Source organism: Amblyomma maculatum, chromosome 4 (assembly GCF_055883805.1).
Source record: "Amblyomma maculatum isolate TAMU_Amacu chromosome 4, ASM5588380v1, whole genome shotgun sequence".
Classification (NCBI taxonomy): domain Eukaryota; kingdom Metazoa; phylum Arthropoda; class Arachnida; order Ixodida; family Ixodidae; genus Amblyomma; species Amblyomma maculatum.
This window is the reverse complement of record NC_139347.1, coordinates 47,029,195-47,042,826: the sequence shown is the minus strand read 5'-3', so window position 1 is coordinate 47,042,826 and position 13,632 is coordinate 47,029,195. Positions and strand designations below refer to the sequence as shown.

General features: G+C 43.1%; 1 protein-coding gene across 1 annotated transcript; it reads right to left on the bottom strand.

Moving 5' to 3' along the window:
- Positions 1-2,698: 2,698 nt before the first annotated feature.
- LOC146190930 (chymotrypsinogen A-like) lies at positions 2,699-13,082 on the bottom strand. The gene is made up of 6 exons (XM_084599864.1): positions 12,944-13,082; positions 9,789-9,972; positions 7,710-7,839; positions 6,489-6,624; positions 4,402-4,541; positions 2,699-2,978 (listed from the first exon to the last, which is right to left on the bottom strand). Exons 1-6 carry the CDS (start codon positions 13,002-13,004, stop codon positions 2,784-2,786), a joined length of 846 nt encoding a protein of 281 aa, XP_084455990.1. The 5' UTR covers positions 13,005-13,082; the 3' UTR covers positions 2,699-2,783.
- Positions 13,083-13,632: the final 550 nt, after the last annotated feature.

Here is a 13,632-nt window from a genome sequence, read left to right as displayed (position 1 = left end):
GGCGCAGTCACTCTTCCTGAGGCCTTGGGTTTAGAGATAGCCGTGGTCGGGTGAACGAATCTGCGGTTGAAGCTAGGAAAAAAAATGAAATATTGATGGCCTAAATTCAGAAAAGTGACATAATGTTAGTAAGGTAGAAAAAAAATTCAGTAAGTGGACTGATGGTATAGTTAACCCATCTACAACGATATTCAAGATATTGGGAAAAACGCGAGCATGATAGCAATTGCTATCACCCCTTTTCAAAGGGGACGCTCCTATATTACATCCATCCACGCCATCGTAACTTGACCTTGGGAGCCCTATGACGATGACAAACGCTTCATCAGGCTTAACAGCTGAAAAATTGCTCTTCTATCTAAAAAAGGAATGTGTTTCCTTACTTGAAACGTTATGCGAGGATAAGAATGAGCAAATTGAAGGCGAATACAACAGTTCAGAACACAATATAACGTCGCGGAATTAGCACCGAAGCTGTTACATCTGTGAAGCGGACGGGCAGGGCGCCGGCATATTGTCAACTCCCCGTACACAAGCAACGCGGAGAACTCAACAACTGAACGTGAAAATCCAAATCTCGCGTTCGTCCGTGAGACTCACGCAGACCCTTCACGTTCTGAGTAGACACACTGGTCATCCGTAAGAGCTCCACGTGCGTGAAACTAAAACTGCTTATAGATCAGCATCCGAGCATGCCACATCATGAAGCTCATAATATAAATAAATTTCAGAGTCACCAACTGGTGGTGGAATCACCTAATTCAGTGAATATAGATCGTCGATAAAACCAATTCCCGAAGCAACAAACGCGAAAGTGAGCCAACATAGACAGGAAAACTTTAGAACAATGGCAAGCACGCCTCGCAGCTTACCGGGAAAAGACCTATGAATGAAGGCGCGAATAATGTAGAAGCCGTCTCAGAAGCTAGCGCCCAAGCACCTGGCGCCGTCAATAAACGGAAAAGCTATAGCACAACTATAATAAGCTATCTCTCGACTTTCCGTTTCACCAAGTAGAAAGTTGAACCTCCGTTATTTCTTTTTCCTGCATTGGGGCATATCATGACATTTGCATCTTTTTCTATCCTGCAGAATACCAGAACAAATGCAGCATTTTTAGGAAATCTTCTTCACGTTGGCCTGTCAGTATCTCCAAAATCTTTCACCCACTCTTTCATCCCCTGAGCTACTCAGCTAAACTCGCAACTGTGCGACCAAAGTCGTGCAGTGAACCGAGCCAAGGCAGCGATCCTAGGCACTGGAGCCCTAGACTTAAGGCCCGACCGTCTTCAGCAACTTTTTTCTATCTGTTAGTGTCTTTATCATAGCACCACCACATTCATGTCAACAAATGTGTGACTGGCGAAGTTGCTAACATGTGCTGACATGGTTGTTTTCTGTTTTATTTTATATCAAAGAATTTGGATGCGTAAGATTGCGAGGATATTTTTTTTTTCTCGTAAAACTAAAGTTCATTGTTCTTATCACTAGGTCTCTTTCAGTAACAGAAACTAGCGCCTAAAACCGGACTGGTGCTACAGTTCAACTTTTGTGTTCTTTCGTCTTCTTTTGTCGATTGTATCATCTTCATAAAAATTGTATAATTGTATCATCTTCATGTATACAACGGAAGAGAGAGAGCTTCTACCTTACTCATGTTATCTCTAAAATAAATACTGTCAAATATATAAAATTATAAATGTCAGCGAGCCTCAGCTTTTGCTGACGAGTTAGTCCAATTGATTTTTTTTTTCCGAGATAAACGATGGCGTTTTAAAATGTATGTATGGCACCAAGCCCCCGTCATTCAAAAGGCTTCTATGTATGAGTGCAAGCTGTATCCTGCTCAGATGATGCCGAACACTTTTCTATTGCCGAGTGATACAGGGAAATGGATATGAAGCAATCGTTTCCTCGAATCCAAAGTACAGAGCTTGAATGACTTATTCACTCAAACATAAAAAAAATTAAAAATGTTGAGCTATGAAGCACATCAAGATAAGCTTGCACTGACTTTAACAACGTTTTCTTTGCAGAGGAAATTACTTAAAGCGTGCAAATTTTATCGCAACTATTTATCAGGTCGCAAAAAATATGTTCTTGAAACTGCAGACTTTATTTAATATTTGAACAACTTAAGTGACTGAAAAACGAACAAACGTTGTGAAGGTGGTTAGGTCTGTTTTGGTTTGTAAGGGGTTAACATCCCAAAGCGATTCAAGCTATGAGAGACGCCGTAGTGGAGGGTTCCGGAAATTTCGACCACGCGGGGTTCCTAACGTTCGCTGACAACGCACAGTGCAGGGGGCTCATTGCTTTTCGCCGCCATCGAAAAGCTGCTGCTGCGGACTCCACGTCCGACTCCACGTACTTGGGTTCAGCATTCAAGCGCCCTAACCACTGAGCCACCTCGACGTGGCAGAGTGGTTAGACTTTTCGTTCGACATAACGGCTCCATGCTAGTGTTGTTAAGCAATGCAACAAAATTTGAAGCATTCTATGACACTACTTGCATCACACAGGGTGTTGTGAAAGCAGGAGCTATAGCGGTGAAATCGAGTAACAACGTGGATCAAAGTGATATCGCCCGCGAGTGCACTCACAATAAAGTCTAGAGCTGTAATGCTCTGCAAGCACTCTATGAAGAATGGGGCATATTGTTATTGACCAGTATTAGAAAGAGAAACAAAACTGCCTGTGGAAGTCTTTTATTGAGTCTACTATAATGCGACGTTTCGAAGGACACTGTCGGTGCAATGTCCGTGCCGGGCATGTGATCACGTTTAGGCCGTGAGGAGGTCGCACTGTTCCGTGCCGGTGGCGTGCGTGTACTTGTCGATGAGGTCGGCGAAGAGCGCAACCCGGGTGTGTAGCATCGGGTGCTCGCCCACTCTGCAGCCCTTGGCACCGCCTGAGACCACGCCGTGCAGCGTCCACACGCCATTCACTTTGCTCATCACAGGGCCACCTATGTCATGCTAAGAAGAGACGGCATACATGCGAAATGTCACTCCTATACGCTGATAATGTCGCACTCCTTTAATATCGTGTAACACGGTAAAATTCGAAAGTAAAAAAAGAATTTCGCCGAAAACTCAAACTTACAATCAAAAATAAGAAGTTTATTAGTTTTTTGCAGTGATTGTTTCGTGTAATCGTCAGGTTATATTGCGCATATTATGTCCGCCTTGTTGCAAAACCGACCTTCTCACACCACAAATGCTTATTTATTGCAGGTTTTCAAATCTACCTCGTTTGTTTGTTTGTTTGTTTGTTTGTTTGTTTGTTTGTTTGTTTGTTTGTTTGTTTGTTTGTTTGTTTGTTTGTTTGTTTGTTTGTTTGTTTGTTTGTTTGTTTGTTTGTTTGTTTGTTTGTTTGTTTGTTTGTTTGTTTGTTTGTTTGTTTGTTTGTTTGTTTGTTTGTGTTAGAGCTACTTCGGCGTGCTTCATGCCTGTTACTGGCTTTGTGTGCTGTGCCGCTTTCTAGAACAGTAATGCCGAAAGCCAGATCTATATCTACTACTATTTGTTCTCGCTTAGCACACACAGCTCTGCACATATTTACTTACCTTCAGGAGTTTTCACATATTGGAAACCACATATTCACATCAGCTAGCCGGGACCAACCATTGCTATAAGCACTAGCGTTGAGTTTATTAACAAATGCTATTTTAGTGGTAATATCAATCTGATTTTATCGCTCCACTGTCAAGAAATGCAGTTGTACGCGTGAAGTGCTTTTAGGTACGAAACATTTAGACTTCACAGGTGTGAACAATTTGTCAGAGCTATGCATCCAAAAGGGTTTTCTTACAAGACCTGTAACACAGTTCTTAGAAGCACTTCTAGAATACCTAAGCTCCAGCAGAATGAGAACGGGAGTTCTGGTGTTTTGAAAGATTGCGAACGCTGCAGATGCCGTGTCCTGTCTTAGGACTCAGAAGCGAACTCCTTATTATCATCTATTATCATCACCAGCCTGATCACAACCACTCGCAGGTCAAATGCATCTCATGTATTTTCAATTGGCCCGGTTCTGTTCCCGCTGCATCCACATAATCCCCATAAACTTCCAAATCTCGTCCATCCGCCTGACCTTCTGCTGCCCTTTGATACGCTTGCCTTCTCTTGAAATACAGTCTTTTCTTATTTTAGCGACCACTAGTTGTCATGTCTTCGCCTTGAATGTCCTGTCCATGCCAATTTATTTGTCTTGACTTCGACTAGAATGTCGTTAGCTCTCGTTTGTACCATTACTGACTGTGCAGACTTCCTTTATCAAAGACTGCACATGGACAAAAATTGGTGATCACTCAATTGACTTTTCAACTTTTCACGTGGCTAAATGTTATCGGATATGCAGCATGGACAGAGACACGCCAAGTTGCTGGAGCCCACCAACCTTGCATGGGGATCCATGATCGTAGACAGTGCAAAAGACGCTCCTTGGAACCTCTTCGTCATTTTCATCATAGCACATGTTATTCGTCACCGTCTTCACACGAGCCTGGCTCAAGCCGCTCACTGGAGAATCGTGATCGTCTGTGCAATAGAACATCAAGGTTTGAATATTTTTGCCTTAGTCTCCATTCGACTTGAATCCGGAGTTGTAGGACTTCTATGTTCTGAAATCTCTACGTATTCAACACAGCACTAAGTCAACACCACATACTGGATTTAATACTGCCGGATCAGCTAAAGTAAATAGAAGCTTGCTAAAATATTTTCGGAATAAATTCTCAAAGTGAAGAGCCGCCATTTTAGCAGAAAACCATTTCTTCAAACTGCTCTGTGCAGCTAAGGAAACAATTAGGTCTTTTTGCGCATTATGAGTATTCTCTGTACCCATATTTATTTCTATAGGCAAATGAGTGATGATGGTTTTTTTTGTTGTTGTTGTTGTTGTTGTTGTTTCGCAAAGCTCACATATCTAAAAGCACCCACAGGGAGCTTCTATTCAGCCTATCGCTTTGGATGTACTTCGCAATAAGATGTGGCACGCTAAGCTTTTCTCAGCTTCAATTTTGGGGGTAGAGATAATGGGAGGCAATCTCCTATGAGCGACTCTCTTCGGAAAATATTGTAGAAAATAGTGTAGCTAACAAATAACCCGCTCAGAATCACACCTAGCTCATTAGCATTCAGTATACAATATATATGCTAACATAGTTCTTGTGCCCTCCTACAAAGCTCGAAAGCCAAATATTCGTTCTTTCGCTAGCTATAAGACAATGCCCATTATTTGCATCGTTGCTGCCATCACGGGGAGGGGGGGGGGGGTGCACATGAGCTACATATTTAAGGTCATGACAAGACTGCGTTAATGGTTCTGGGGGAGGGGGTGGTGAAGGGTGGCTGATCCTGGACCTGATGGGGCTGGGACAGGTATGTCACCGCCGCTTGCAGCGGGGGCTAGCCTGCTACTGAATTTTTATCTGTTGTAGGCCGTCATTGCACCCGCCACCACTTCGGTGGTGGTGGACGACGGCTGTTGTTGCGGCACGCGTCTTTCTCTCCCTCTTCTTTTTTCTTTCTTGTCTTTTTTCTCTTCTGTCCGCACGAGGCAGCGGAGGAGGCTCAGCTGCAGAGCCAGTAGCAGGCCCATGCATTTTCTTTTCTTTCTTCCTACAGCCGCAACAACATAATGGTTCCACTCCGGGTCTCTTTTTGCTGATCTTTGTTCGCGTACACTCACCGTCCATCGACACGAACTTTGCTACTCGCTTAAACACTACTGCCATATTTAGTGCTTCTGTAATCTCACACCTGCTCATTAGCATGCATTTGTAAACTGCCACATTGTGCAAAAACACCACCCGACATAAATATACACTCCGCGTTAACCTTGGGATCGTGCCTGCGTGGCATATAGCCTACGTGCCTGACTGGAGATACAGGATTTCCAGTTTCATTCGCACCTCACCCAAACTTTTTTCATCTACACGCCCAAATGATGTTTGAGTCGTAATCGCTATTTACGATTTTTAAAAGTTTTCATCAATTTTCTATTCCGCCGCTCCACGTATGACTTTAAACCTTTTCGGCCAATTTGGATATTTTCTAAACGCCACTGGTGCCAGCGTCACCGGTATCTTTGCTGATCATCATCATCATCATCGTCCAGAATATACCCACAGCAGGATGAATGCCTCTCCCATTTTCCTCCAATTAACCCGGTCCTGTACTAGCTGCATCTTCGCTGAACGAGAGTCTTAACGCTGCCGAGTCAAAATCTAGAAAATTTTGATGATATCGGAATCCAGAAATGTGGCGCAACAAACACACGATCGTCTCACACCTGACTCACACTGACTCGAATTTCTGGGTACTATGCAGTACCAACTCAACCCTCAAGCTGTTATTTTGAGATATCGAGATCATCTATACCAGATTCGTTCCGGTTTTGTGACTGAAGAGGCTTTATTCAAGATGTAAGTTCAAGTTTCGCCCTGTAATTCACAAGAACAACGACGCATATTTAAGACTCACGGTGCGTGTGCCCGTAGCCGGTGGCGTACACATTCCAGCCGCCCACAACGGGCGCGTTCTTGTTGGGCAGGCAGATCGGCTGGACGGTGTCGGTACGGTTCAGCGGCTGCTTCAGCCTCAGAATAGCGATGTTGTTCTTGCCAGGGGAAGAAAAGTGAATTTCTTTACTGACATGCATAAAGAGGCCCTGCTCATCATAAAAATTGCTTGTGTTACGTTAAAAGAGATGTTACTAAAACACGAGCCAAGAGATCGGCCATTTAAAACCCTATAATCATGCATTTACGAATAGCCTTGACACGGCCAAAAACAAAAATGTGACGATCCCTACCAAATCAAACTTTTCTTGAGTGACACTTTTGCTTGTTTCTTTTTAGGGTCACGTGTTGAAGTCTACCGACCCAGCTTCAATTCAATCCTTGTACATTGAAAAACAATTTGCCATTTTAGGACCTGTAAAGTTATTATATCCTATTTTCTCACCACACACCGGAGTGCTTACTAGAAGTTACTACATGGTACTAAGCGATAGAGTTCTTGTGTACGTAGCCGTCACCATGTCACTCAACAACTTCATTTCGGCGCACAGCTTTCGACCCTCAGATCATACTGGGCACACACTGCTCGCAATTCTCAGAAAAAAAAAAGACAAGATAAGTAAGGAAATTAATGACATGTTAAAGAATAAATTTCAATTTCAGCCACGCCGTTCTAAGGGCCAATTAAGCAGTTCTGAATTCAGATGTTTTGTTAAGCTTAGTTTCAGGAAATGCTCAACAATGTTCACATTGCCGCGTAAATATGAACACAAAAGGCCATGCATATAAGGCTTGTAGTGCTCTAAATTAATCTGTAAAGTTAGGAGTTTGTGAAAGTTTTATTCGGAACTGAACGCCGCTCCAACCGGAAGGAATAGACAAGGAATAGCCTTACGCAAGAGGTAGGAGAACGCGGAACACGAGGCTGCTCTTTCCGACTTCTGCAGAACTATCTACTTCAGCTCCAGCACCGGCCCCCAGTAATTAACAGTTTTGTACTTAAAAAAGAACATGACAGAAGTAACTATAGTAGTGAAATGCATGGCCTAGTCCTGCATCACAACTTTATTAATATCTACACATTTAAACCCAACTGAGGTAAAAAAAAAGTTGGGACATTTCATTCGGCGACAGCTTGCTAGATGAGTTGCAAAAAGAGGAAGAAAGCCGAATTTTGGCTTACCACATGACCGCCACTGTAGCCCTTGTAAACACAAGCTTCAGCAACGTCTGCGCTCATCTGTCCCTCGGCGACCGAGTCTCTAGAGTGCGCGCCAGCGAGGACCTTGAGCCCTCCGACGTCCTTCAGCTTCCTGAAAGAAGCGTGCATGTTCGCGAATTCTCGCAGAACCAGTTCATAATTATTTCTAACATGCTGCAAGCTAAATGTTCGAGGTTTAAAAGCATAGAATTAGCGATGAGCCATCCTCCGTCGGCGCTGAGTGCAATGCAATGCAACGGTGCTTGCAGAATAATGGTAGTTATTTTCTATTAAATAAAAATATGATTAGGAAAGAGCGTGTCGGCCACAGCAAGTGCTACACTACGAGCGGAATGTCAAAGAGAAATGAAGAAGACAGGAAGTAAGGTAACGGAAGATGTAGCAGAGGGATAGGCTTTTTGAACAATTTATACAAATTTGGTGTTCGCACACAAAACACATACATTGAAGCGTGTTGTGATGTCGCACCTTCAAGAGCCGCTTCTCCTTTTTTTATTTTTCTGGATCAATAAGAATTTTTACAACGACGAACATTTTGCGGATTGGTTACACAATCACATTTTATAAGGTAAACGCAAATGGGGAAAAGGATGTCCCGTTTTCTAAAGAGACAGAAAAGGAAATGCTGAATGGTCAAAACAAGATATCATCCCTGGGCAACTATTGTGCAGCGGTTTCTGTTCACACATTATATTGTGGATTTATTTATTTATTTATTTATTTATTTATTTATTTATTTATTTATTTATTTATTTATTTATTTATTTATTTATTTATTTATTTATTTATTTATTTATTTATTTATTTATTTATTTATTTATTTATTTATATATTTATTTATTTATTTATTTATTTATTTATTTATTTATTTATTTATTTATCATCCACAACTTGTACGTACACATGTATAACCTTTTACATGAGCAGCAAAACAAGAGAAATTAAACAACCAGACTTCGCTATTTCTCAGTGCTACAGGATACAACGCGAGTAAGTGTCGACTCTAATATTGTATAGATGGATACCGAGCTTACAACATATGTGTACTTTCATCATATTGCTGGGTGGCATACTGCTCAAATAAACACTGCTTCCAGCAAAAAGAAAGATTATAAGGAAGAAAAGACGGCTCACTTCCGTCCTGTCTGTTACTGTTGTGTTCGCCTTGTTCTGTGCTAACTTGTTTTCATACAGCTGGGGTCACTGGCATCTACGCGACGACACGGAAACTTTCTGGGTGCTGCTAGGCACATATCTATATCATGATCACATGAAGGTCAAAGAGTGCGTCCCCCTAGTGCACCTCGTATGAACTTACCGCAGTGGCAATGGCGGAAATGCCTAACCATCACCGTGACTTTAACCACTGCATCCTGACCTGACCTGCTCGGCCTGCAGAAATGATTCTCACCCATCTGTACGACACCTCCTCTGGGACTGTCCTGCCTTGATGATTATATCAGCACCTTGATGATTATATCAGACCGCAGCTGAACTCTGAAGATACTTTAATGGCGCTCTTCAATTTCGCACGTGAGTCTGGTGTACTGCTTTGACTCCTGTAGGCTCCCGAATTCGCGTCAGCCCTGAACAACGTACAACAGAAACATCTGTTTTTCTACTAGTATAAGCCGTTCTTTCAGAGAAAAAAAAAGCACACTGAAACGGCCCTTAGCACGTTCTACGCCACTCTTGTGATTTGAAATGCGGCGGTTTGATTCCCTGCATGCTTGCCCTGGCACGTACTGTTTGCTTTGGTGACATAAATTGGGCTGATATAGAGAGTCTGTCAAATTCTGCGGAATATTTTGGGGCTGGTCAACTCTACCTAAAAAAGTATGCAAGTACAGAATCAAGAAACATCGCATTTACGTCCTACTGCAAAGGTTGTCACTCGAGTTTTTTTCCTCCCTCTTTGAGCCTGTGCTGGTGTTAAAGAAGCAGAGCAGAGACTCAGTGCAAGTTCTGGTAGATTTTTTTACATTTGTAAATTGCACTTGGACAAAACACAGTACCGCTGCTTTATGCGTACACCATTACCATATGCACTGTGCAGCAGTGACCACGTGCTCATCGTCGACCAGTGCCCCACTGCAGCGGTGGTGGCCGTCATGCTCGTTGACCTGCACATGCCAGGGCCAGCTGCCAGGAACCGCTTCCTTGCCACCCTCGATGCGGTCTTCAGCCTCCAGGTAGGGCTGGATCCGGGGCACCCCGCACTCACCTTTATGTAAGTAAGAGACGGTGAAAGTGAGCTACTTTTAAACAGCTTCGCGCGCTGCAGATATCACCACCTGTGAGACCTTCGCAAACTGACATCGCCATCGTATTAGGCTCAACCTAAGACACGAAGTAGGACGACCGAGCACACGTGCACATCGAAAGTGTAGTATCGGTATGCGCATGCGTAAGTGGGAATAGTTGTTCATTGCTTTCACAGCTTTCTCTCCGAGCTGTCAAAAGAAAAGGCCAGTGATGACATCACCGAAAACATAGTCACTGTCTGCCAGTGACAGTTAGAAAACTATACAGACGGGCCTTAAGGGTTGACGGTTGCAGCCGTATATTGCGATGGTAGACCCTGTTTAGCATTAGCTCTGTTCGTACCAAAAAGGATATCGTATCTTCAATCTGCTTGCTAGGACATCTTCACAGCTCTGCTCAAATATTCAAGCAGCACAGCTACGTTCAAGGGTCATAGTACAGAATAGATGGGGTTATCAGTTGATTTCACAGTTAAGAACACCATGAACACGCTACATGCAACGAACTCAACTTTTCGTTCTTTTCCCCAGCCCTCTTTGACCCTTTTCTCACGTGTGGCGCTGAAGGTCAGGCATTGCCCTGCCAGCCTTCCGTACTTTCCATTCTTCTCTTCTTTTTTTTTTTTTAAGGAACGTTTCCTGCATCCAGATGACCCACACAGCCCTAGTCAATAAAGTTGGGGTGGCCGCTGTTGTGTTTAAGGAAACTGGGGCTTGAGAGGCGGATGTGGTAGACTTGAGGCGCATATCACGATCAAAACAAGCATATCTGTTCCTTTTAACGACGACGCACAGCGGGCAATTTCACTCAACTTACTTGATAGCCAGAAAACCTTATAGTTTCTTCTGTTGCTGTCGTTCGCAAAAAGCACTGGCACGGGATTACGCTTTACTTCAAAGCATGTGTTACCATGTGCGCCTTTTCGAGCGGGGCATGTACGCGCTTTGTATTTAAACATATACGTTTATTGACGGTGACCATCTTCACCAGAAATCCGCTTTGCAGGGGTAGGAATTCTATGAGGGAAAGTTACTTCTTGCCAAGTTGTGCCAGAAGAGTCGTTACGTTTTGAGACCGGTACCGCCTCTTCTTGCGTGGCAGGTTGAACAATACTTCATTCTGTCGGGCGACCATAAGCCGCGGCAAGCGTGATACCGTTCAAGTCATCCCCGAATAAGAGACGGTATCGGCTTTGAAACAACGCGAACGTCTCTCTTGAATAATCTGGCTCGAGTTGCTCTTTTCGACACGTGCAAGCTCATTGCCCTAGTGAACACTGTGAAAAATGTATTCATGAATGCTTAGCTATGTTACTAGATTAAGCTAGTTTATAATGCCCCTTTCACGACGAGATGCACTTACGTTTTGTTCAGGTTTTTTCGCAATAATTAAACATGTAATTGGCATCCGCTCTTGACTTCGCCAAAGAGCTGAGGGGTTCCGTTCCTATGAACCCGTTTATATGTTGCCGGAACAACAACAACGCTTGGTGGAATCAAAGTGTTTTTACTGCGAATCTAGGGTCAAATAAGAACTTGTACTGAGTCCAGCTGTCATTTCCAACTGAGTTAGATTGGGAAAGGAAGATTTTGCAATTGAACGCAAATGACGGTGCTTGACTCGACCTGGCATTATTAAAGCAAGGCATATATTATCAATCAGTAATAACCGACACTTCAAACGGTCCCGCTTAATGAGCTTGTCTTCACGAGCAGGCTTCGGAAGAAAGCACGTGTGTTCTGTACTTCGTGCATCGCAGTTGTTAGACCCAATTTTCTGCAAAAGCATTTCGTGCATTCAGCTTCAGTGTGAATGCCTCAAAGCGTATTCTTCCGAAGCTAAAAGCTATACAACTCTCTCAGTTCAATAATGCGCTGTCCGCCTTCCCTCTACAATGCACATCAGTACACTGAGTGTCTTTTAAATCCAAGCGGTTGATTTTCCCAGCAGAATAGTCTCGTGTATAAAAAAAAAAGGAAAACAAAAAAACATTTTTTCCAACATACTACTATCTGTTGCGATGTGGGAAGAAATATTTACGTCTAAAACCTTTCTTCACTTATGAACTGCGGAAATGTCCGCAGGAAGTGGTCGCATGGAATTTTCGCACGAACTGACATTTAAGAAAAATCTGTTTCCACCGGAAGTCGAGCCACTATCGCTCCGATCCCCAGCCAAGCGTGCAAACCAGTGAGCCACGCCGGATATATTTTCTCTTTATTGCATTGTCTCTTGAGGAACCGATCTTAATTCTCCTTATCTACCGTGAGGATGATAGTAGCGATGACAATGACAACGCAATTAGTGATAAGGTTGACTTGCACTTCAACATTATGATGATAATGACGCTGCAGTTAGTGATAGTTATGTTATTAAGAGATGACAATGTCGGTGAATTTAGTTGATAATGACGAGAGCAGCGATAGTAAGGATGAAAATGACAGTAGGGATTACAGTGACGATGCAGTTAATGAAAACAGTCCTGTAAAGTGGCTTTCGCCATTTCCCTTTTAAGCAGACTTAATGGCAGTCCTGTAATTTTTTCTCTGCGTTATAAAAATGTATCGTTATCCTATTTTACTATTTTCTCAAACAAATTGCTTTTACTTTCACTTATTCCTAAAATTTGGTTTAAATATATTGAATTGGTATCGACCATTTTTTTTTTTTTTTGTTATCTCTAGGAATTAAAACTGACGAGGACTGAGCAGCTGAAGCAGAGGTTAGAAGTGTAACTTTAAGAAAGATGATAGACGGCAGTACTTGATCACCCGAAGCATCCTAAGTTGGGTTGCCGAAGCACCAAACACGCTGGGCATTGTCCTAAATTAGAGTCACTTCTTTCCTCATTGTTTTAATTTTTTTTTCTCCTTCTTCACTTCTTAATATATCCGAACCGACGCTGTCATAAAAAATACAAGCTATCTTACCGATGTGATGTGCGGTTGTTGTGCCCACCAGCAGAGCCAAGCAGAGAAGAAGAGACTGCATGTTTAAGTCCGAGTGTGTATACCGTCAGGACAACCGCCCTAATTGAGGCAAATAGTCGCATATATACCTTACTCTGTTGTTTACTTCCAACTGCGTGCCGATAACGGGGCTTTCCGAACACGTAGGGGGTGGGGGGGGGGGGGGGCACAATCGGCTCGCACTAAGTTGTCACCATCGAGATTCTTCAATTGTTTCCATTGTGTTCATGCACGAGATTAGCTCTCTGCGCCGGGGTCTATCGAGCTGACGCTGCCCTACATAGAAACCTAATCAGCGGAGGCATACAGGCAGGTAGGGGTGTGGGGTAGGACACTTACTACTATAGAATAGCTGCTGTTGTAGGGGTATGAGTTCAGTTGGTGATCGGCGGGAGAGGCCTTTGTCATCCAGTAGGCGTACCCTGGCTGCTTCTGGTTGTGGTGATGATGGGTAGCACATTTTACCGAGCGTAACGTTGATTTCTACCAGCGAGCTTAGCCCTGAGAGTATTGTCCATTCTACTACCACCTACATTCTTACGATGTTGTCTTGACAAGATTACTTTTTTTTTTCTATTGGCACATTTCATCAACAGTAATCTGGAATCAGGTTAGCCCAGAAAATCGGAGCCTATTTCACATCAATGCAC